Genomic DNA, 20,940 nt, shown 5'->3' on the forward strand with positions numbered 1-20,940 from the left:
CAAAGAAATGGCAGTCATAATGAGATCTCTTTACTACCATTAGAATGTCTATACCATAGGCAGGGTCAGGTTCTAGGCTCCTGATATGCAAATACCAGGTGCTGGGCAAGCACTATTGCTCAGAGCAGATGACATCATATGCTCTTGGGAAGCTTACACTTCAGTAGTAAAACAGAGAACGAACTGTTGGGTGTGACTTATACTGTGAAGGAAATACACAAAGAATGGTAGAGAATAGCTTGGAGAGATCCACTGTAAATGAAACAGTCTGAGAAGGTGGCACTGTGTTATTTTAAAAGTGAGAAAAGATCTACAAAAGAAAATGCCTGAGAGAATAGCTTTCTAAGTAGTGAGTATGACCACATGTAAAGACTAAGACAAAAATTCTAGAGAATTTGAGAGAAGTATTGTGAAAGTGGAGAAGATGGTAAAAGATGTGAAGGCAGAAGACAGAAGCAGGGTCCTTACAGGTCCACGAACAAACTTCAAAACACTAGAAAATTAAGTCAAAACTGTGAGGTGCAGTTTTTCTACTACAAGTTAGCAAAGAACCCAGTGTTTGGAAGGACTCCACCGTTGAAGACGTGGGGAACCCATGCTTTCACACGTTATTTGTAAGAGTGTTAATTAGTACAATAACTGAAGAGAAAATTGAGTCATATCACTGGAGTTGTTTTCAAAGAGCATATAGTTTATCATAGCCAATTCCAATACTAAGACTCTCTCCCACAGCACATCCATAGTGAGTAGCAAGATAGTCAGTCCTTGGGATGCTGTAGTGCTATGTACAACAAAACAGCCAGGGAAGGGGGGAGGGGAGAGCTTTTAAGATCCGCCAAATAAGAGACTTCCGTTGTAATCAGATCTTGGTGGTTTTATTAAAGTGAGACAAGGCAAGGTCCAATGAGCTGCTCACATGCCGTTTACAATAGTTTCGCGGGACTAATAGCGATTGCCAACCCTACTCTCACACAGTATCCCCGCACTCTGTGGTGAGCATCCACCCACTCACTCCCTGAGTACCCCATCTTGTCATTAGAAATCCTTGCTTTTAGGCTTTCCCAGCCGATAGACAGGGACGCCCTCCAGGAACAAGACCAGTGCCCTGCACCCCAATGTATAGATGCCATCATGTGGGCAGGAAGAAGCGGAGTCCTGGTTCGGTGGAGAAAAGACAACTTGGGAGATATTCAGACAGATGAATTAGGGACATACATCCAGAGTCTCGCTGCAGTTAGGAGCTGACAACCTTGTGGCTTCTAGGAAGACATCAGAAAATATGGCCAAGGATAAAGGACGCTTGAAAGCACCGCATTCTCTATTGTGAATGCATATCCTATCACGAATTCCCTTGAAAGTAAAAGAGGAAGCAACTTGGGTGTGGAGGGATGCAGGAGGAAAGCCTACAGAAGGACGAGGTGATGGATTAGATTGAAGTAACTCCTATTCCAGTCAAGACAAGGCTCTGTTCCTCCCACACCTCAGGACTTGTTAGAAGGATCCAAGATAAGCAGGAGCTCCAGAGCCCCCTACTGGCAGAAAGAAAAATAAACACCCAGAGAGCACATGGCTATTGCGCCTGCGTGGCTGGCAAACGCCACGGCACACGCGCATCACCTCCGTCCTGCCTACCCGGTGACGCAAAGTGCACGTAGGCGGAGACAGCTTCTCAGCATCTGCTGGGGGTTTGCTTCCACGCGTTAAGGCTCTGTTGACACGGACGGGCGCTGGAGAGCTGGGCGCGCGGTGTGTGGTCGCTGTCTGCCTCGGGCTACGCCACTACCTCTCCTGCGGGGCCGAGGGAGCCGTGCAGGGTAAGCGGGGCCAGCGAAATGTGCTTGGCTCGGAGGACTGATTACGGTTGGTCTCCCCACGCGCGCGAGGGACGGGGTTCCCCTTGATGCAGTTCCAATGCCTGATACCTCCCTGGGCCCGGAGACAGCTCCGGGGGGGAGGCCTCAGGGTCACTTGCGCTCTCGGTCCATTCAACTGGCTGTCTTTCCGTCCCTGCTGCGTAGCCCTCGCACGTCTACAACACACCGTGGGACTCGTGAGCTATGCTGTAGGCCAAGCAGCAGGGGTCTCTGCCCGAGTGTAGACCACAGCCCTGCCGCGTCCATTCATTCTGCTGGCCTGTGCTGACCCGCCCCCCGCAGAACCAGGCCCAGGCGCCTCCCCTTCTGCACTGGACAGTCCAACTGGGAGGCTCAGGAAACCGGGGAAACCCTGTCTTCTGACTGTGTGGAAGGTGGGAACCGTGGTGACATCGAAGAGCTTACCAGGGTGGTTCTGCCTGAGTTGGTGTGTGGCCACAGGTGCTTCAGGCTAAAGGAGAGAGAAAGGTCCTGATGTAGACACCCAGAATGTAGGACAGGGAGTCAGGGGGAACACATTTTTATTTTAAAAGCATCAGGAAGTAATTGGATTTGAGACACCATTGCTGAGTAGGTCACAGTGGACACAGCCCTTCACCCTGAGAGTATATCCCAAAAAAATCAGTCACCTGAAAATACCTGGTCCTTTTATGTCTGCAGATCCTGTGTGGTGAGGGGTGTAGGGAATGCTCATAGCCAGAATAGGAAAATCTCAGACAGTGAGGAAGGAAATTCCCTAGGGAGAGGCAGAGGACTGTGGTTACAGGATCTCTCCTGGGGTGCTGCAGAGCCGTTAAATGTGAATCACATTTAACAATGTGATTAGTCCTTGAAAAGAATGCAGCAAGCATAAAGGTAAGTCTGAATATTGCCCGCCCCCCTTCTCCTGCCCTGGAAGAAGGGTAGACTAAGATGGTGTGCATCTGAGTCCCATCTGGGGCCTCATGGACAGAACCTGAGAGTTACACAGCTCTCTGTGTACTTAGGTCTGGAAGAACCTACTGGCCCACGCAGGCATAGCACCCTGCAAAAGAATCAGGAGGAGGTAGTCTTCACCAGACTGTTAATCTATATATATATATATTTTTTTTCTTTCTACAACTACCAGGAGAAATACGTGACGCTTTGTTAATGTGCTTTATTTCTGGACACATATTTAGCATGTGCAGCAGTCATTTGTAATCATAGCTTGGTTCCTGTCTTTTAATGCAAACCTGAAAAAAATCTGGCAGCTGCCAGTTTGAATCAGACGGAGCATATTTCTGAGCTCTAGCCTCCCCTCCTCGCCCTCTAACATTCTCTGACTCCAGTATCTACCTGACAGGAGGTGGACCTCCCCAAGTCACCTCTGCTTGCCTCTGTGTGCTGCTTCCTGTTCCGTTCCACTTCCTGCTCATTCTCCACTTGGCTTTAGTTCAAGCTGCTGCTTCTGCAAACTCTGTTCTGCAAAGTGCAAACTAAGGTTGAGCTGTTCTCAGTGAGCTTTTTTGGGAGTCTGATCAGTATACCACCACTGGGTGTTAGACATAGCTAGAGAAAAGTAGTCCTCGTGCACTACTCCTTAGCTGTGGACAGACACTTCAACCCGACAGAATAAAGTTGATGTTTGGAGTTGAGCCTCTGAAATATGGCTATCCTGTGGACCAGTTTGTCTGGTTCTGGTCCTGTACCCCCTGGATATGATGTTCTGTTTGGATTGTTCATATCATCTAGAGCTTGCTGATATGTAAATGCAGTGATTGTAAATGCAGATTGATAAGTGTTGTCAGGTTGTACAAAGTAAGAGTCTTGTATTTCCAGGTTGGTGTAGGGCGCTCAGAGCACATGATGAAGATGTTCGGGCTGGGGAAGGCAGTGGTAGTAGGATTTTAGCAGAGGTTTTAGGATAGGGTCAGAATTGGACAAAATTGGCCCAGTTGATGGCTGAACATTCTGGGAATGGACAATAGTATGTGCGCAAAGGGCCTGGGACGGGTAGGAGCTGAGTTTTCAGGGCAAAAAGAAGCACTGTGCTCTTGGAGTGCTTGGGCAAGGATCAAAGGTATGGTATGAGGTGCAAGTACCCACAGCAGGTGATGGATGAGAGGAGCTCGTGAGAGCATTGGGTAGCTCTTAGGTGCAGAGGAACCAAGAGTATGGCAGGAGCTGGGGCCTGGCAAGGGAGGCTTACTCCTTGGCATCTGCCAAGAAAACCTTTTGTTCTGAGCCCTACATGTGGCAGGAACGGGGGAAAGTTTTGTCTTATTTTCTTGCTCTGGGCCTGGGGCTCAGAGGCAGCATTCATATAACCTGGGCTGCTTGCCTAAGAGTGTTTGAGTGTGACCAGAGATGGGACCAAGGAAGGCCTGCTCTGTGTACAGTGTCATCCCACTTCTGTTTTACCCAGACCAGCTCAGGATGAGTTCCCTGGCCTAGAACTACTGTTCTCTCCTCACGCAGGGCAGCCACAGGGTCCTTCTGCCCATAGTTGTCCCATGTGATGTGTCCTCTGCTCATCTACAAAGCCTGTAGAGCTTATGTTCTTTGTGGCTCCCCTTGAGCACATTGAATTTCCAGGATGCATTGCAAGTTATATGGTGGTCCTTCATGAACAGCCATCCACCTGCCTTGCAGAGGAGACCCTTGGAGGATTTACCCTGACCTACTCACACACTGCTGCCAGCCAGACACAAGTCCTACTTGAGGCCCATACCACCAAGCCTCCTGCTCTCCCAGGATTAGCTGCTGCGTTTCAATAACTGAAGAGTGTGAGTCGTGAAAAGACGGGCAGACATCCCTTGCGGACAGGAGAAGCCTTGAGATGCAGGGCCCTCATGTCTCATCTTTTTGAGACCAGGAGCTACTAAAAAAAAGAAATTGAATATCTAGGGGTGATGGTGCCCACCTCAACTCCCATCACTGAAAAGGCAGAGGCAGGAAGGTTGAGGTTTGAGACCAGCCTGGACTTCATATCAAAAACCTGTCTCAATAAACCTTTCTGAAAAAATTAAAAACTGTATTTTAAAAATGAGTGCGTGATTTTTGCTTAGATTATATTAGATCAAAACTGATGTGCCGCAGACCCTCTGGGTCCCATGCCTGCGTAGGAAAGAGTTCTCTTGAGCAGATGGGCAAAGAGTCGGATGGGACAGACAGAGACACACACAAGAGAGGTGTCGAATCTGAATGTAATGTCTTGGTAAAACATGAGACTATTATATTACAGCGAATATCATAAATTGTAAAACATAATAGATACGGTACATTGAAGTTTCCCAGGTGCAAGAGGAGTGACTTTAAAAAGACTATGTTTACTTAGAGATAAACGCCTGCTTTAGCCCTGACCAGGCAAAAGTTTTACACTTTGTTAATTGCTCCAGGGGGTTTAAATCTTGACAGGCTTCAAGAGTAATGTAGTGTCACTGACCCCGAAATTCTCTAGGCCTNGTTAAATTATATCTAATTTGGAGAATTTCCATTATCAGGATAGTATATCAACTTGCTCTGGTGTGGAATGTAGTTTGTAGTAAATATTTCTATCTCAGTGAGACTTTTAGTCTCTTTTTGCAGATAACTGAGCTAATGGCTAGTGTTTTATTGTTTTATGGTAGAGCTAAATTAGTTACTGAATAGGTTAAGCTCCTTGCTGTTATCTGGGATCTTAGAACACTGGGAAAGGCTTTAGCTATGTTAGAATTCAATCTTAAAAGGCATTTACTATAAGGTAATGCTTAATAGAGTGCACGTGAGTCTATACATTAGACTAACGGTGAGTGGAGGATTAATATTATGATTTTTAAAATTTTGGGGAGAAAAATGTCAGACTTCAGGAAGAGAGTCCCCTTTGAAACCCATTGCTTCATTGGTCAGTTTCCCAGCTTTCGCTATGTCAAACTGACTCAACCAAAGTACGTGACACTGATGGCCTCATTTTAATTCATTTTGCCACCTGGCTAGAGTTTTATAAGCTTTGAAAGACCAGACATGATTTACCCCTGGACAGGAGTGCGTCTTACAAATGAGAAGCAGTTTCCATTAAGCTTGCAGAAAATAGAAGGCCAGTGTTTGATAGCTGTCTCAGGTTCACTCTCGTTGTTCACATGGCCAGTTTTAAGCTCCCAGGAAAGTGAATCCTGAAGGTACAATCTCAGAAGTGTGAGTAAAGATGTGAAGGATGGGTGGGTCCTGTGGCTCTGTCACTGGAATGGTCTGCGGACACTGGGTTCTCTGATATAAGCAGCAGCATGTCCCAGTGTGTTTTGTTTGGAAGTTACCCAGTGTTTATAACCCTCAGTCCTGGACCATCCCTCCCAGAATCATCAAGAAAATCAAGAAAAGCCTCTGACTCCTGGGCAGTGGGGTGCAGACCAGTATGGGGCTGCATACTTTGTCCCCGGACCTAGGAACTTCTGACATACACTGTCGGCTCCTCCAGCCTAATGTGACTGACTTCATTCTTCTCTCTTCAACCAGCAGCGGCTACATAGTTCCCAGCAGACTGAGAAATGAGAAAAATACCAAACCATGGGACCCTGCGGATGACGAAGGTGGCATATCCCCTGGGACTGTGCGTGGGCCTGTTCATCTATGTTGCCTATATCAAGTGGCACCGGGCCTCTGCTGCCCAGGCCTTCTTCACCATTGCTGGGGCTGCCTCGGGGGCACGGTGGACCCAGCAGGCCTTCAGCTCCCCAGGCTCAGCTGCACGTGGTCATGAGGTCTTCTATGGGATCATGTTTGATGCTGGGAGTACCGGCACCCGCATCCACGTCTTCCAGTTCGCCCGGCCACCTGGAGGTATCTGTCTAACTCTGAGCCATGAGTTATGGGCACAGACACAGGATCTGACTTCCCCACTCTCAGGGCAAGGATCTTGAGAATTCCTGACTTCAGAAGAGAGTGTGTGGCTTGAGCCCCTGCTCCAGAGTAACGTAGAAGCCTGCTAACATGAAATTATTACGGCACTGGGGCAAAGCTCAGTGGGAGAAGCACGTGTAAGGCCCTGGGTGTGAGTACCAGACCTCTTGAAAAAAGAAGTGCAGTTACTAAGAGATACTCAGTGGCTACAAAGCCCGTGCCACTAACCTCCCCTGGAGCCCAAGGCTCTTCTTACACGAGTGAGTAGTGACTACCATTGATGGGGAGATAAGACCCTAGAGGGCATTTAGTAGCCTGTCCCCTCCCTGTGTCCACAGTAGGCCTTGTAACTGAACCTGTCATTTGGGCCATGTCATGTTGATATTGGGAGATCTCAAGGCAGGAAACAACTCTAGAGTCAGGCTCAGGGAAGCCAGGATCCCAGGCAAGTCAGAACAGTAGCAGAAACCTGGGACTGAGGCTTGCAGATCTGCTGCTGTAGGTCCTGCATGGCACTGAGGGCTCTGGACCTCAGGCCCTACCCGCTTTGCTTCCCAGGAGTGGGGACATTAGGCAGAAGGTGGGTGCTTGTCTCCAGGATCCCTTGGCTGCCTGGGTCTTGACTTAGCTCTCTTGTCTGTTGCCCTGAAATCTACCCTCTTTGTGCATCTGACTTTCAATCAGTCAGCTTTCTGCCCCTCTGCTTTGTCCTAGTCCCATCTCCAGGTCCCTAGTAGCCAGACACCATCCTGGCATTAACTGCTCTGTCAGCATGAGATCCCTGGCAACTCTTCCCAGAGCTACAGTAGCCTGTTTTACTTGCTTCTGAATTAATTTTTATATGTCTTTATGTGTTTGGGCCAGAACTTTGCTTAAAAAAAAAACTTTATTGAGGATCACTTAGATTTTAAAAGTCTGCATCCATTCAAGGTGTTAAATTTAAACAGTTAAGCTGGATGCGATGGCGCATGCCTTTAATTCCAGTACAAGCAGAGGCAGGCAGATATCTGTGAGTCCAAGGTCAGCCTGGTGTGCATAGTGAGTCCCAGGAGAGCCAAGGGTACATATAGAGACCCTGCCTGAAAAACAACAATAGTAGCAATTTAATAAAGTTTTGCGGACTGAAAAGCATAAACGATGCCCTGCCCTTCTGTAAATTTGTCCCATTTGTACATTGAGAACTTTTATACTTCGTAGCTGTCTTAGTCAGGGTTTCTATTCCTGCACAAACATCATGGCCAAGAAGCAAGTTGGGGAGGAAAGGGTTTATTCAGCTTACACTTCTACATTGCTATTCATCACCAAAGGACGTCAGAACTGGAACTCAAGCAGGTCAGGAAGCAGGAGCTGATGCAGAGGCCATGGAGGGATGTTCCTTACTGGCTTGCTTCCTCTGGCTTGCTCAGCCTGCTCTCTTATAGAACCAAGACTACCAGCCCAGAAATGGTCCCACCCTCAAGGGGCCTCCCCACTTTGACCACTAATTGAGAAAATGCCTTACAGTTGGATCTCATGGAGGCATCTCCTCAACTGAAGGTCCTTTCTCTGTGATAACTCCAGCTGTGTCAAGTTGCCACAAAACCAGCCAGTACAATAGCTAAACATTTAAACACCAAATCTACTTACCTCCCAAGTTGGTTTTGAGACCGAATGTAACAGGGGTGGTTGGGAGGGAATCCTGAGTGGTGGAACACTGTCCTAGCATGTCTGAGGCCCTGACTCAGTTTCTAGCACCAAATTTTTAAAAGTAATCTTTCAGTTTAAGCAGTAGTAACGATAATCCAGTGTTTGCCTTTAGGGAGAACAGTCATTTTGAAAAGTTTTGTTCCTTTTTTTCTGGTCCTGTTTTTTCCTTCCTCGGTCCTCATATTTACATATTCATATTTGGAACTGGCGTCTTCAGCCACAGGATGCCTCTGGGTACTTTAATGCAGCCCACTCCTCCGAACATCAAACACTCAACTTCTTAAGAAGAAAAACAAACCCTTCAGAAGCTTGTTCAAGGCCCATCTAAGAATATCATCTTATAATTATGGGCATCGTGTTTATGTTACAGTTTAAGACCATTTATTAAATCAGCAAGAGTTATCTTAAGTAAGGTGTCCTCAATAAAGTTAGGGTGTGAGTTGTCTGCTCCGTGCAGTGCTGGAATCAATCCCAGGGCCTCTAGCTTGCTAGGCAAAGACACTCACCCCCGCCTGCCTTTATACACACAGACACACATATACACCCATGTATGCGCACACACACATTTAATAAAGGAGAGCTCTGGTGTAGGCTTTACTCAGCTAAACTAAATTGCAGGATTTAAACAAAAATAGTCCCTCGTAATTGGTCATCATGGTCAGGCCTCCGCTCTTAACATCAGCTAGTCTCTGTTGTATATCCTCATAACTCTGTATATATTCATAGTTTCATCTTTTAAAAATGTTTTCCCTTTAGAAACTCCCACCTTGACCCATGAAACCTTCAAAGCACTGAAGCCTGGGCTTTCTGCTTATGCTGATGATGTTGAAAAGGTAACTATGTTCTGTGTCTGTTTTCCCTTCTAGTGTCCCCTAACAGACTTACTAGCCAGCCCCTTCTGAACTGGATCCGTTGACTGTCCCCTGAGAGAAAAAGATCTTCCTTGCTGCCTGAGGATAGAGGGGTAGAGAGAGGTACAGGTCTCACCCACCGGTGTGGTGTATGTCATGAGGCCCTCCCCTAATCCTTATGCAGTTCAGAAGCTCACATCCACAGATGTACAGAAGCATTGTTGTGGAGCTGGAGAGATGGTTCAGTGGTTAAGAGCACTGACGGTTCTTCCATAGGAATCAGGTTCCATTTCCAGCACCTACAGAACAGTTTATTACCATCTGTAACTCCAGGCCCAGGGACTCTAATGCCTTCTTCTGGCCTCTGTGGGCATGGCACACACGTAGTACAGTGTGTACAAGTGTGCAGGCAAAACACTCATACAAGCAATAAATGAAAAAGAGAAGGCTGTATTTGGACTTTAAAATATTTATAAAATATCTAATAAAAATTGTTTAAAAAATCTATAGTTTTTGTATAAGTTTTGTATAATATTCTGTGATACAAGGGGCTAGGGATAGAGCCCAGGGCTTCCCAGGGCTTGGCCAGTGCTCTGATACAGAGCTACAACTCCCATAGTGCATTTGTAGTTTTAATTTTTCATTACAGTTCCTCTGACTGAAGGAACATTTACTAAAAATATTAATGTTAAAACTGTTATGCTAGGGCTAGCAGAGAAACTCGGTGGTGAAGTGCTTGCCTAGCACGCCTGGTCCCCTGGGCTTCATCTCCAGTACCCACCCCACAAAAATAATAAATACAAAGTACACGTAATTCATGAAAGCCCCAAACCAAATAAATGTAATAGAATAAATAAATATAAAGCAAATTTCATTAAAGTGAAGTAAGGACTTTTGTAAGCGTGTAGCTTTTAGACGTCTGATGTTCTTCATGTGCTAGCGTAGGTGAGCTGAAGACACCTGGCCTTCTTCGAAAGCAGAAACTAGCAGTCAGAGAGCTCTGACCTCCCTGTCATTCCTTTATCTTTTTCTTCTTTTAAATGCTGTTTATGAAACCCAGGGCTTCTCATGTGTGAGCCACATCCTTAGCCCAGGTCCAGCATTTCTCAGAGCATGAGCTATGGTTATTCCTGTCCACAGTTGCATCATGGTTGCAGACAGGGTAGTACAGGACTTGGCTATACAACAAACAAATTAGTGATTTGGCTAAATTGAATTGAATGTCATGCTTAGATTAATTAACTAGGGGAATTAAAACTCCAACTTATAGATAAGTGACACACTCAGTGAGATGAGTGTCCTGGCTGCTTCCAGAATGTGCCCTGCTTCCTCATGGAGTCTTCAAGACCCGCTTTGTGTGTCCTTGGACAAATATTTGAGACCTCTCCCTCTTTTTATTTTGCATCCACAGTAGGGAGGTAGAGTCTGTCATGTTCGGGTGGATTTGTGGAGTTGGAATTCTAGGTAAAAAGTGAGTTTTCCCCTTGGGCAGGCTTTACTATTTACCCATGTTTACATCAGAGCCACCCTTTGAGCTTTCTGGCAAGTGATGGCACCCTAATGAGGCTATTCATGGGACTCAGGTCTATGAATGACGCTACAATTTGCTAGTTTCTCCATGACGTCCAGGGAAGTAGTCCCAACCCTGTGAGGTCACCTGGTGAGGGCTGGTGTCTAAGTTAGGATCTCTATTGCTTTGATGAATACCATGACCAAAAAGCAAGTTAGGGAGGAAAGAGGTTATTGAGTTTGCACTTCCCCATTGCAAGTCTATCAATGAAGGAAGCTAGGACAAGGGACTCGAGTAAGGTAGGAGCCTAGAGACAGGATCTGATACAGAGGCCGTGGTAGCCTGCTTACTCAGCCTACTTTCTTATAGAACCCAGGACCACCAGGGATGACACCACCACCCAGTTCCATAGGCCTTCCCCCATCAATCACTAGTTAAGAAAACACCCTACAGCTGAATCTTATGGAGGCGTTTTCTTAATTGAGCCCCACTTCTTTCAGGTAACTCTAGCTTGTGTCAAGTTGACACAAAACTAACCAGCACAGGTGATGACAGACCAGAGCATAAATCTTGCTCGGAAAGCATGGAAGCTATGTAAAAGGAGGCTCAGCCCGTGGCTCTTGCCCTGTTTTCACATGCCATGTTCTATGCCAAGGGCTATCCTCCATGTTCTGGCCTCCTTGTGTTCTCACAACTGGCCAGTGCTGCTTGATGCAATGGCTCTGCTGTTTTTGAAATTAAGAGAAAGGGGTCAGGAGGTGCATACGCAGGTAGATTCACTAGCTTCACGTGGCTGCTGAACTAAGTTCAAGTCCCAGAACCCACATGAAAAGCCCAGTGTGGTGAGTCACGTTGCTTATATAACTCATGCCATAGCAGAAACGAGAGACCCTGCCTACACAGGTGGAAGGTGAGCACTGACACCTGGAGGTTGCCCTCTGTTCTCTACATGTGAATATGTGCATGTGCGTGCGCACACATCCCCCAAATGTAATTCTTAAGTTAGATAATATATTTAAATATACATTTTAAAGTGTGGTGGTACCTGGGTAGTATGTATAACAGCCCTGATTTGCTTTCACAACATCCACAGAGTGCTCAGGGGATCCAAGAGCTTCTGAATGTTGCTAAGCAACACATTCCTTATGATTTCTGGAAGGCTACCCCTCTGGTTCTCAAGGCCACAGCCGGTTTGCGCCTGCTGCCGGGAGAAAAGGCTCAGAAGTTGCTGCAAAAGGTAAGCTTAGCCGTTCCCCCAACTGGAGAGTGGTTAAGGATCACTAAAAACACTAACCATGCTGGGCGTGCTGGTGTACATCTGTCACCCAGCACCGAGATGGCAGAGCAAGATCGTAAGCCAGAGGCCATGATGAGCTCCAGAGTGAGACATTGTCTCAGAACAAAATAGCCACTAACGTCCCAGTTAGTGTCAAGCAGGCAGGACATAGAAGAGAAAACCATTGGAACTTTCATAGTATCACTTTAGGAATCTTCTTTCTAACATGTAAGAAAATGACTGTTTTAAAATTATGTTGTGCTTCTGAAGGGTGCCCTCCCCACAAGGTATGTGAGCTGGGCTGGTGTCTTAGCCTGAGCTCAGTTGTGGCTACCCAAGAGACCCTCAGCCTCTTCCCCGGTTATGGTGCTTTTTGGGGGACCTAGTGTCCCCAGACAGCCACTTTACACTTCATACTAGGGATACATCCTCATCCCCAGAATATATAGCTAATTCTCTTCCCATCTACCAAGTTTAGGAAGATACAGTCTCCCTCAACCTCTAGATTATTCTTACACTGTTTGTATGCAAGATGGTGGCACAGTACACCTTCTTAGGCGACAAAGGAGGCAGACACTGCAGTCTCATGTCCTGGGATTCCTTAGAAAGTAAAGAAACATACCCAGTTACACACACCCCCTACACCCTCTGCCAGGCTCTGATACCCATGTTCCTACCTATATATATGCAGACCACATGAGTGGTCCCCAGGCTTAAGCTCCACCTCATAGGGCTTTTTGCCCTTCATGTCCCAACCCAAAGCCAGGCAGTGTTTGGGGACTCATGGGGCTTGGTGCATGCCAACCCTCTCTAGGCTATCTTTTTTCTCAGAACTCTGTTATCCCCAGCAGTTAAAGATGGAGTACCTGGAGTGGCATGTTCCTTAGCTATCTATCCTAGGGTTATCAGCCAAGGACACCTCTATAGAGATTGCAGAAGCTTGAAACAGTGTAAGCTTTGCCTCAGAGAACACTGCAGAACCTTCCAGTGTTCTGTCACAGCCAACAGCCAGCTGAACACATCCTTGGGAACCTCCGATCTTAATTCTGAAGATTGAACACATCCTCCCTGCCCCGGCTTGGGTGGAGGGTGAGATACTCCAGCTGACCTCAAACTCCAGGTCTCCTGCCTTCCTAGCTCTGGGAGTACAAATGAAGTTCGTAGAGCTGTAGCTCCATGCTGGGCTAAGAAGTGTTTCTTCTTGCGTTTAGGTGAAGGAGGTGTTCAAGGCATCACCCTTCCTTGTCGGGGATGACTGTGTTTCCATCATGAACGGCACAGACGAAGGTAGAGTTGACAAATGGGCATCTCATCAGTGCATGTCCCAGTCAGACAAATGTGCCACTGCTGCTGCTGCCACCACTGCTGTTTCTGTTGCTGCCGCTGCTGCCGCCGCTGCTGCTGCACCTACACCGACTCCAGGCCTGAAGGCACTGTCGCCAGGCCAGGTCATGGTCTTGTGCACAGCTTTATTGTGCACAACAGTTACGTTGTTAGAGACAAGCTTTTTACCTGGTACAGGTGAAGCCTTTGAAAACATCATGTTAGAGCCGGGCGTGGTGGCGCACGCCTTTAATCCCAGCACTTGGGAGGCAGAGGCAGGCGGATTTCTGAGTTCGAGGCCAGCCTGGTCTACAGAGTGAGTTCCAGGACAGCCAGGACTACGCAGAGAAACCCTGTCTCGAAAAACCAAAAAAAAAAAAAAAAAAAAAAAAAAAAAAAAAAAAACGAAAACATCATGTTTTGGGTTTTAAGGGCATTTTAAGAACAGTAGTTGCTGACAGGCTGGGAATATTGTGGTTATATAACTCGTTCTGAGACTGACCCTTGAGTCTCCTCCCTGGCTAGTGATTTTAAATAAGACCTTAAGAGTGAGCTTGTCTGGAGGGCAGATGTAGCATTGGATTCTTTTTCTACCTCTTTTAAAAGTGGAAGCTGGTGACAAAATCCTGGAGGAGACATGGCATTTGGTAATGTGTTCTAAGGGTTTAGTGTGTGCCCGAAGACCCTGGGTTCTTGGCTGGAAATGGCAAGCGATGCCCACCATGCCCCTGAAATCTGGAAATAGGTAGCAGCCCCATGTGTCAAGGATTAAAATGCAGTCTGGAGACATGGCTTAGCTATTATGAGTACTTGCTACCCTTTCAGAAGACACAAGTTCAGTTCCCACCTACCACGTGGTGGCTTCTAACCACCCATGACTCTAGTTCCAGGGGCTTTAACCCCTCTTCTGGCCTTCATGGGTATCAGGCACACACGAAGTCCACAGATATACATGCAAGTAAAACACCCATGCACAGAAAAGACATTTCGAACTCTTTTTTTTTTTTTTTTTTTAAGGAATTAAAATACTTGTGCGATTCTCTTACAGGTGTTTCGGCCTGGATCACTGTCAACTTCCTGACAGGTGTGTGTCTACCTACCGAATGGGAAAGGCTACTGGCTCACTGTCCCTAGCAAAGGAGTGCCTGTCAGGCTTTCTGAAGTACAGAGGCCCCATTCCCATAACGCCCAGATTCAGTGTTGCTGACTTACTTGGAGGCAGATAGGGTGGCGGCATGTCCAGACAGGTCAGGCAGAATCAACCCGTATGTGCCTGTGTCTAGAGCTCCTTCCTACCCCTGCTCTTCTTTCAGCTCAACCCCAGCCCAGCATCCACTGGAGCTCTGACCTGTAGTCATGAGAAGCAGTGAATAGAACCTGGTCATGGGCCTAGAGAGATTGCTCAGTGGTTAGGAGCACTGGCTGCTCTTCCAGAGGTCCTGAGCTCCATGAGCTCAACCACACGGTGGCTCACAACCATCTGGGATGTAATGGGATCTGATGCCCTCTTCTGGCACTCAGGCGAAAGGGGTTCATGCAGATAGAGTACTTAAATACATAAAACAAATAAGTCTGTTTTAAAAAACAAAGATTAAAAAAAAAGCCAGTCAGGCCTTAAAATATTGGCTGTGATGTGCTTGCTAATGAGCTCTGGCAGGAACACCTGCCTGTGGAAACAGGTTGTGAAGAGACACTTGCAGATTGTTCTCAGTGTGGCCCCTTCACTGGAGAAGGGCAGTGTGTCTGTATAGAAGGAAGAAAGGGTTTTCCTGGCAGGTCTCACCAAGATGAGGGCACAAAGATACTGGTGGGTAGGCTTGGGCTCTCTACTGCAGATGCTTTGGGAGCACTGTGTCTGGGGTGGGGCTGGCCGAAGAGGATGCCTCGCAGAGAGGACCTGTGTCAGAATAGCAAAGTCAGTGTTTCTCTCTGTGGTCAGTGTGATCCTGTTCTTCACACCACAGCCACAGTATGCAGAGCCGTGGCTCGTGGATACCTTGAACTTGCCGTTGTCTAAGGAGTTGCAGCAGCCTCTCTGCCTTTTTCCCCACTCGGAAAGGCTTCTGACCTCTCTTTGGTCTTCCTGGTGTCCTCATTTCCTTCCTAACACGACAGCACTATCTATGCTTATACTCACTGTGATCTAGGCAGTCTGAAGACCCCAGGAAGCAGCAGTGTGGGCATGCTGGATTTGGGCGGAGGATCCACTCAGATCACCTTCCTCCCACGTGTCGAGGTAACCAGTCCTGCCTGCTGACCAGGTGTGTGCATCACAGTCAGGGGAGCTGCAGTCACCCAGAGGAGGCCCCTCAGAGAAGGCCCTTGGCCACTGGAAGGCGCTCTGCCCCTCTGAGTTCTCTCACAGATAACGACTTAGATTTTTAACTCTACCCACTAAAATCCAAAATAAAAACCTGCTCTTCATTGAGGTAAAACCAAATGATGACTAGTGTTGTGCTAGAGACTAGATACCTCCCATCCTCCACAGAGTTCCAGGAGCAAGAGCGGACAGTGTGGCTCATAGGCAGGAGGGAGGTCAGCCTTCAAGATAAACATTCTAAATGAGGTTAAAAAAAAAAGCAACTTGCATTTCATGCCATCTATTTCAAATACCTCTCTTTTCAGCCACATCTTGTTTTCAGTGTGTTACACACTGTGTAAAGATATTTATATAGGCGTGGTGGCACACTCCTTTAATCCCAGCACTCGGGAGGCAGAGGCAGGCAGATTTCTGAGTTCGAGGCCAGCCTGGTCTACAAAGTGAGTTCCAGGACAGCCAGGGCTATACAGAGAAACCCTGTNTCAAAAAAAAAAAAAAATTATACAACTAGAAACTGAAGCTATGATTCTATTCACTTTCTGAGACAGATGCTTATCTAGTCTGAGTGGACTGTGTGTGTCAGAAGAGGCAAGATGCAGCTGGTCTTGTGCTGTACATCTGTAAGCCCAGTTCTGGGGGGAGACTGAGGTTGGAGGACTAGAAGGGCAAAGCTCGCCTAGACAAGTTAACAGGACCTTTATCTCAAAATGATGAGGAGGAGGAGGGGGAGGAGGAGTGGAGAAGGAGGAGGAGGGGGGAGGAGGAGGAATGCTGAGGATGTTGCTTTGTTTACTGGTCAAGTTCTTAGAACTTAAGAGCCCTGGTTTGGTCCCTAATATGGAAAGAAATACAAAAAACAACAAAACAGCTTAAGAGAAACCACTCACCCCAGATGGGTTTGGTTTTGGTTTTTTTACTCCTTGCTCCTCATTGTTTCATAGTCAGAAATGTAGTGGGAAACTCACTTGTGTCCCAGTTCTGTGATTCAGGGAGGAGGGCATGGTGTTGTGGAAAGCAGGGGCAACAGTAGCTCCATGTTCCTCCCCAGGGTACCCTGCAGGCCTCCCCGCCCGGCCACCTGACAGCGCTGCAGATGTTTAACAGGACTTACAAGCTGTACTCCTACAGGTGGGTTTGCTCACTCCTGGTACCACCCACGGATGCCTCATGGCGGGATCCTTTCCCATGTACGTGCCAGATCCCAGAATCTCACGCCAAGAGACTACCTGGGCCCTTCTTGTCCTGCCTCCCCTGCTTCTCCTATGTACTTCATTTTAAAATTCACTGTAAAACCACATTCTTCTTTGGTGCTTGTCCTGTTCTGTTCTACTTTGGGGGAGGCTTGGAAAAGACTTAAGAGGTGAGGAGTGGGCTGCCGGCTAGCCACAAGGCACTTCCTGCACCTCATAAAAGAAAATGATAGACTCTGCCTGCCTCGCTGCTGTGTGTACAGATTCCATTAGAGCTCAAGACAGGCTCTCAGTTCAATTAGTGTTTCAGCCACGGGGCTCATAGAAAACGCAGTGAAAACCTTACTCACATTGAGCCCAGGCAGGTGTATGTGTGTATGCCCAGCCTCACCAAGATTTGTCTCCACAGCTACCTGGGGCTGGGACTGATGTCGGCACGACTGGCTATCTTGGGCGGTGTGGAGGGGAAACCTGGTGAGTAGAACATTTGCTCTAGGCTCTCTCCCTCCTCTCAGTGCTCCTCCTCCTCCTCCTCCTCTTCTCTTCCCCTTCTTCCTGCACTACACAGCAGCATATCAGCCATTGGCCACTCAGTCAGCTTAGGTGGAATATGTCCAGGTCTAAGGTAAGATGGGGTACGAATGGCCCTTTGAACATTCCTCTGAGTTATCATTCTTGAAAGAGATAGTAGGGGCTTGCTAGAAAGATGACACAGTGGCTAAGAGCTCTGGCTAGAGGAGCTCTGGCCCACTCTTCTAGAGGACCCAGGTTCTATTCCCAGTTCACAACTGTCTGTAACTCTTGCCCCAAGGGATCTGAACCCTCTTCTATCCCCTGCAGATGGTGCACATATGTGGCACACCCACATATATATATGTAGGCAAGACACCTATGTACATAAAATAAAGGGAAGTTTTTTGGCTAAAAAAAAAGGAGAGATACTAGGGAAATAATTTCTGAATCATGTCACCTGAGTTTGGAATCACCTCATGTGTCACTTTCTGTCACTTAACAGTAGCTGGGGCGAATGACACCAAGGAAGAGTTTGTCTGACTTATGGTTCTGGGGGTTTAAGTTCATGGTCACTTACTTATATTACCTTTGGGTTGTGGTCAATCAGGACATCATGAAGGGAGCATGTGGCTGGACATACTGTTCACCTGCTGGCGGCAGGAAGCAAAGGACGAAAGAGACCCCAGGAGTCCTTCAAGGAAATGCCCTGATGACCTAACTTCTCCTGGGGCCCACCTACTAAAGGTTTCACCCCAGCATAATAGTTCTAAAGCCTGGGAGCAAGCTTTCAGAGCATAGCTTCTGGGTCCAGTTCATGCTGTGAGCACAGATTCACTCTGTAGCATGGTAACACCTGGTGGCACCTGTCCTTGCCTTCCTACCAGCCTGCCAGTTACTCCCAGCCTCAGCTATCTGCAAAATTGGGTTGCATTGGTCTCCTCCAACTAGGGTCATCGTGATAACTGATGAAATAGCACTTGGCCCAGTGTCTGGGACCTTAGATGCCCAGAGGACATGCGATGCTTCATTTCACTGGGTCACAGTCATGTTCCTGAGCAAGCAAGATTGGCTGCCTGTGACAGAGCAGGGCTTTTCTCCAGCTGACCTGGACTGTCCTGGGAGATGGGGCTCATTGCACCCCAGCATCCTGTAGAATGCCTGTAGCATTCTCTGTTGCACCCCTACCCAGTCTTTTAAGCTCCTTTTAATGGTCATGGCACTGTTTGCTTCTTACCTACATGGTCATCTCTATTTCAGCTGAGAATGACAAGGAACTGGTCAGCCCCTGTCTGTCTCCCCGGTTCCGAGGAGAGTGGGAGCATGCGGAGGTCACCTATAGAATTTCAGGACAGAAGGCAGGTAGGTGGCATTGCTGTCAGGCTCATGAGGGACAATGGTAGTCTGCTTCCCCTGTCCCTTTTCCAGATCACTGTACAAAGCAGGCCCCAACACAGACAAGGCTGGACCTTCCCTAGTGCAGGCAGCCAAGAGCTGTGGCAAGATTGTGAAGGCTTGTATGGAGAGCTGGGCCCTCTGCAGGGTCTCTACACAAAGTCTCCTTGTCTCTCACCAAATACCTCTGTCCAAAGAGCCCAGTTTCTGAACAGACCTCCAGTGGGAGAGGAACTGGCTGCCATGGGACCTGAGACAAATAGCCACATTTGGGCTTCTGGCCCAAAAGCTCTTCCCTGGCTGGTTCTGTGCAGAGAGAAATGAAGGCTGCTTCTGCCAACAGCCCAGGGTACACAGCCCCCACCACCCTGTCACTGGCCTTCATCCTGGTCTGTGTTACTCTGGGTCCTTTGACTTTCTTCAAGGAGAAATACTGGGATGTTGTTCCCAGGCTAGACGCAATACATATGGCATATCTGCCTTTGGTTGTTGTGTGGTCAGCCTGGTTCTACTGTCAGTTTTGCAGGTCTAACTCGTTCCTCAGAAAGGGTTGCACTTGGGGAAGGTACAGCCTTGTCTGTGTTGGCGGACGCTTTTTAGAAGTATCTGGAAAAGAAACAGGGGGAAGGCCAGGTCTTGCCACCACAGTATCTGCTTTCTGATAGGAGGAATTAGATGAGGAAATAAGAGCCTTGAAGCCAAAATGACCTAGAATGGGTGAGGCATGGCAGATGGCGGTATTAACGAGGAAGGCCCATACATAGCATTTCAGCCAGGGTGTGAAGAGATAGGGTCAAGCTGCCCATATCTAAACAGTGTTCTGGTCAAGGATGCAGAGTGTGCAGCAGCTGAAGCTTCAGTGAATATGGAGGTAGTGTGGCTGATCTGACCAAGGTCAGAGAGAGGAAATGGAGTCTGGGAGCTGAGAGCATAGCTGGGAGGCCCATGGAGGATCACTGGGAAGGAGAGGAGAGGGAAACTAGTTAAAGCCAGTCTAAGACAGGGTCATTAAAGTGCCCATTGGATGACCAGGGAAGTTGAATGATCTTCAGAGTTTCTCAGCTTCTGGGCTTTCTGCCATCCAGATACATAGCTTGGCAGATGGCCCATGGCTACTTCCTGGTTTGTGAGGTAGGGAGGTTGCATGTTGTGTGGCTAAGTTAAAACAAGCTGCTGGGTTGACAAGTATGGAGTGGAGGACCACACAGGGCCAGACAACACACCATCCAGTGTTTAGATACAGGATCCTCCTGGTAAGGCCTGCTCCATGCCTGAGGACTTGCAAATGCCTGGAGAGTGCCTGCTGGGAGCCATGTGGCCTCTGTGCCCTGGGCTTGCTGACGTTAGCTGTGTGCTCTCTCTTGTCTTTTACAGTGGGCCTCTATGAGCTGTGTGCCAGCAGAGTATCAGAAGTCCTCCGAAATAAAGTACACAGGACGGAAGAGGCACAGCACGTGGACTTCTATGCGTTTTCCTACTACTATGACCTTGCAGCCAGCTTTGGCCTTATAGGTAAGGGCCAGGCCAGTCTGGGCAGAGGGCCAGTGCTCGCCAGTAGTGGCTTTGTTGGTATGTGTGAAGTGAGTGGGCTCAGGGAACAGTGTGAGAGGCAGGAAGGAGTAAGCCCCTTCTCATAGGTAAGTGAGTTCCTTTGAGCCAGTCAGAAGGTAGGGCTGCTGCTGCTTCACTCACTGTGTACTGCCCGGCCTTGCCCTGTGGCCTCAGCTCCGGAGCCCCTTGGGATGGCTAACCACATGCTCTCTTTCTGAGGAAGGGGTTAGACCAGCAATGAGGGGCTCACCTTGGTCTAAAGAGCCAGGGCAGGGTAGACAGCAAGCCAGTGGGGTTTGTTGAGGCTGTCAGTAGCCAGTCTGTGAAAAGGGTACAAAGGTACCTTGGTGGTTTAAAAAAACCGTTTTCTTTTCAAAAAAAATTATTTAGATTATATACTTATACCTAATCTATGTAAATGGATATATATGAATGTTTTACCTGCAAGTGTGTGTGTGCACCACATTCACTGCTGGCCTGTGGAGGCCCAAAAGGGGCATTGGATCTCCTGGACCTGGAGATAAAGATGGTTGTACTGGGAACCAAATCCTCTACAAGAGCAACAAGCATCTAAATCTCTGAAAGCTATCTCCCCAGCTCGTGCTCCCTCCCCCTCCT

The 20,940-nt window shown here is 47.8% G+C and overlaps 1 protein-coding gene across 4 annotated transcripts in view; it reads left to right on the plus strand.

The window, feature by feature from the left end:
- The first annotated feature begins 1,645 nt into the window (after window positions 1–1,645).
- Window positions 1,646–20,940, plus strand: part of Entpd6 (ectonucleoside triphosphate diphosphohydrolase 6) — a 23,277-nt gene continuing 3,982 nt past the window's right edge. Inside the window, exons 1-11 of one of the 4 annotated variants that reach the window (XM_021186376.2) lie at window positions 1,646–1,814; window positions 6,327–6,650; window positions 9,153–9,229; window positions 11,851–11,994; window positions 13,245–13,320; window positions 14,405–14,440; window positions 15,504–15,592; window positions 16,725–16,804; window positions 17,276–17,340; window positions 18,637–18,738; window positions 20,146–20,283. In XM_021186376.2, the coding sequence (XP_021042035.1) occupies window positions 6,359–6,650; window positions 9,153–9,229; window positions 11,851–11,994; window positions 13,245–13,320; window positions 14,405–14,440; window positions 15,504–15,592; window positions 16,725–16,804; window positions 17,276–17,340; window positions 18,637–18,738; window positions 20,146–20,283 (1,099 nt within the window). In that variant the 5' untranslated portion in view covers window positions 1,646–1,814; window positions 6,327–6,358. Of the gene's footprint in view, window positions 1,815–6,326; window positions 6,651–9,152; window positions 9,230–11,850; window positions 11,995–13,244; window positions 13,321–14,404; window positions 14,441–15,503; window positions 15,618–16,224; window positions 16,365–16,724; window positions 16,805–17,275; window positions 17,341–18,636; window positions 18,739–20,145; window positions 20,284–20,940 lie in introns of those variants that run through there. The other 3 variants (XM_021186385.2, XM_029474539.1, XM_029474540.1) reach the window with 3 other exon arrangements.

This window comes from Mus caroli, chromosome 2 (genome assembly GCF_900094665.2).
Source record: "Mus caroli chromosome 2, CAROLI_EIJ_v1.1, whole genome shotgun sequence".
Taxonomy (NCBI): Eukaryota; Metazoa; Chordata; class Mammalia; order Rodentia; family Muridae; genus Mus; species Mus caroli.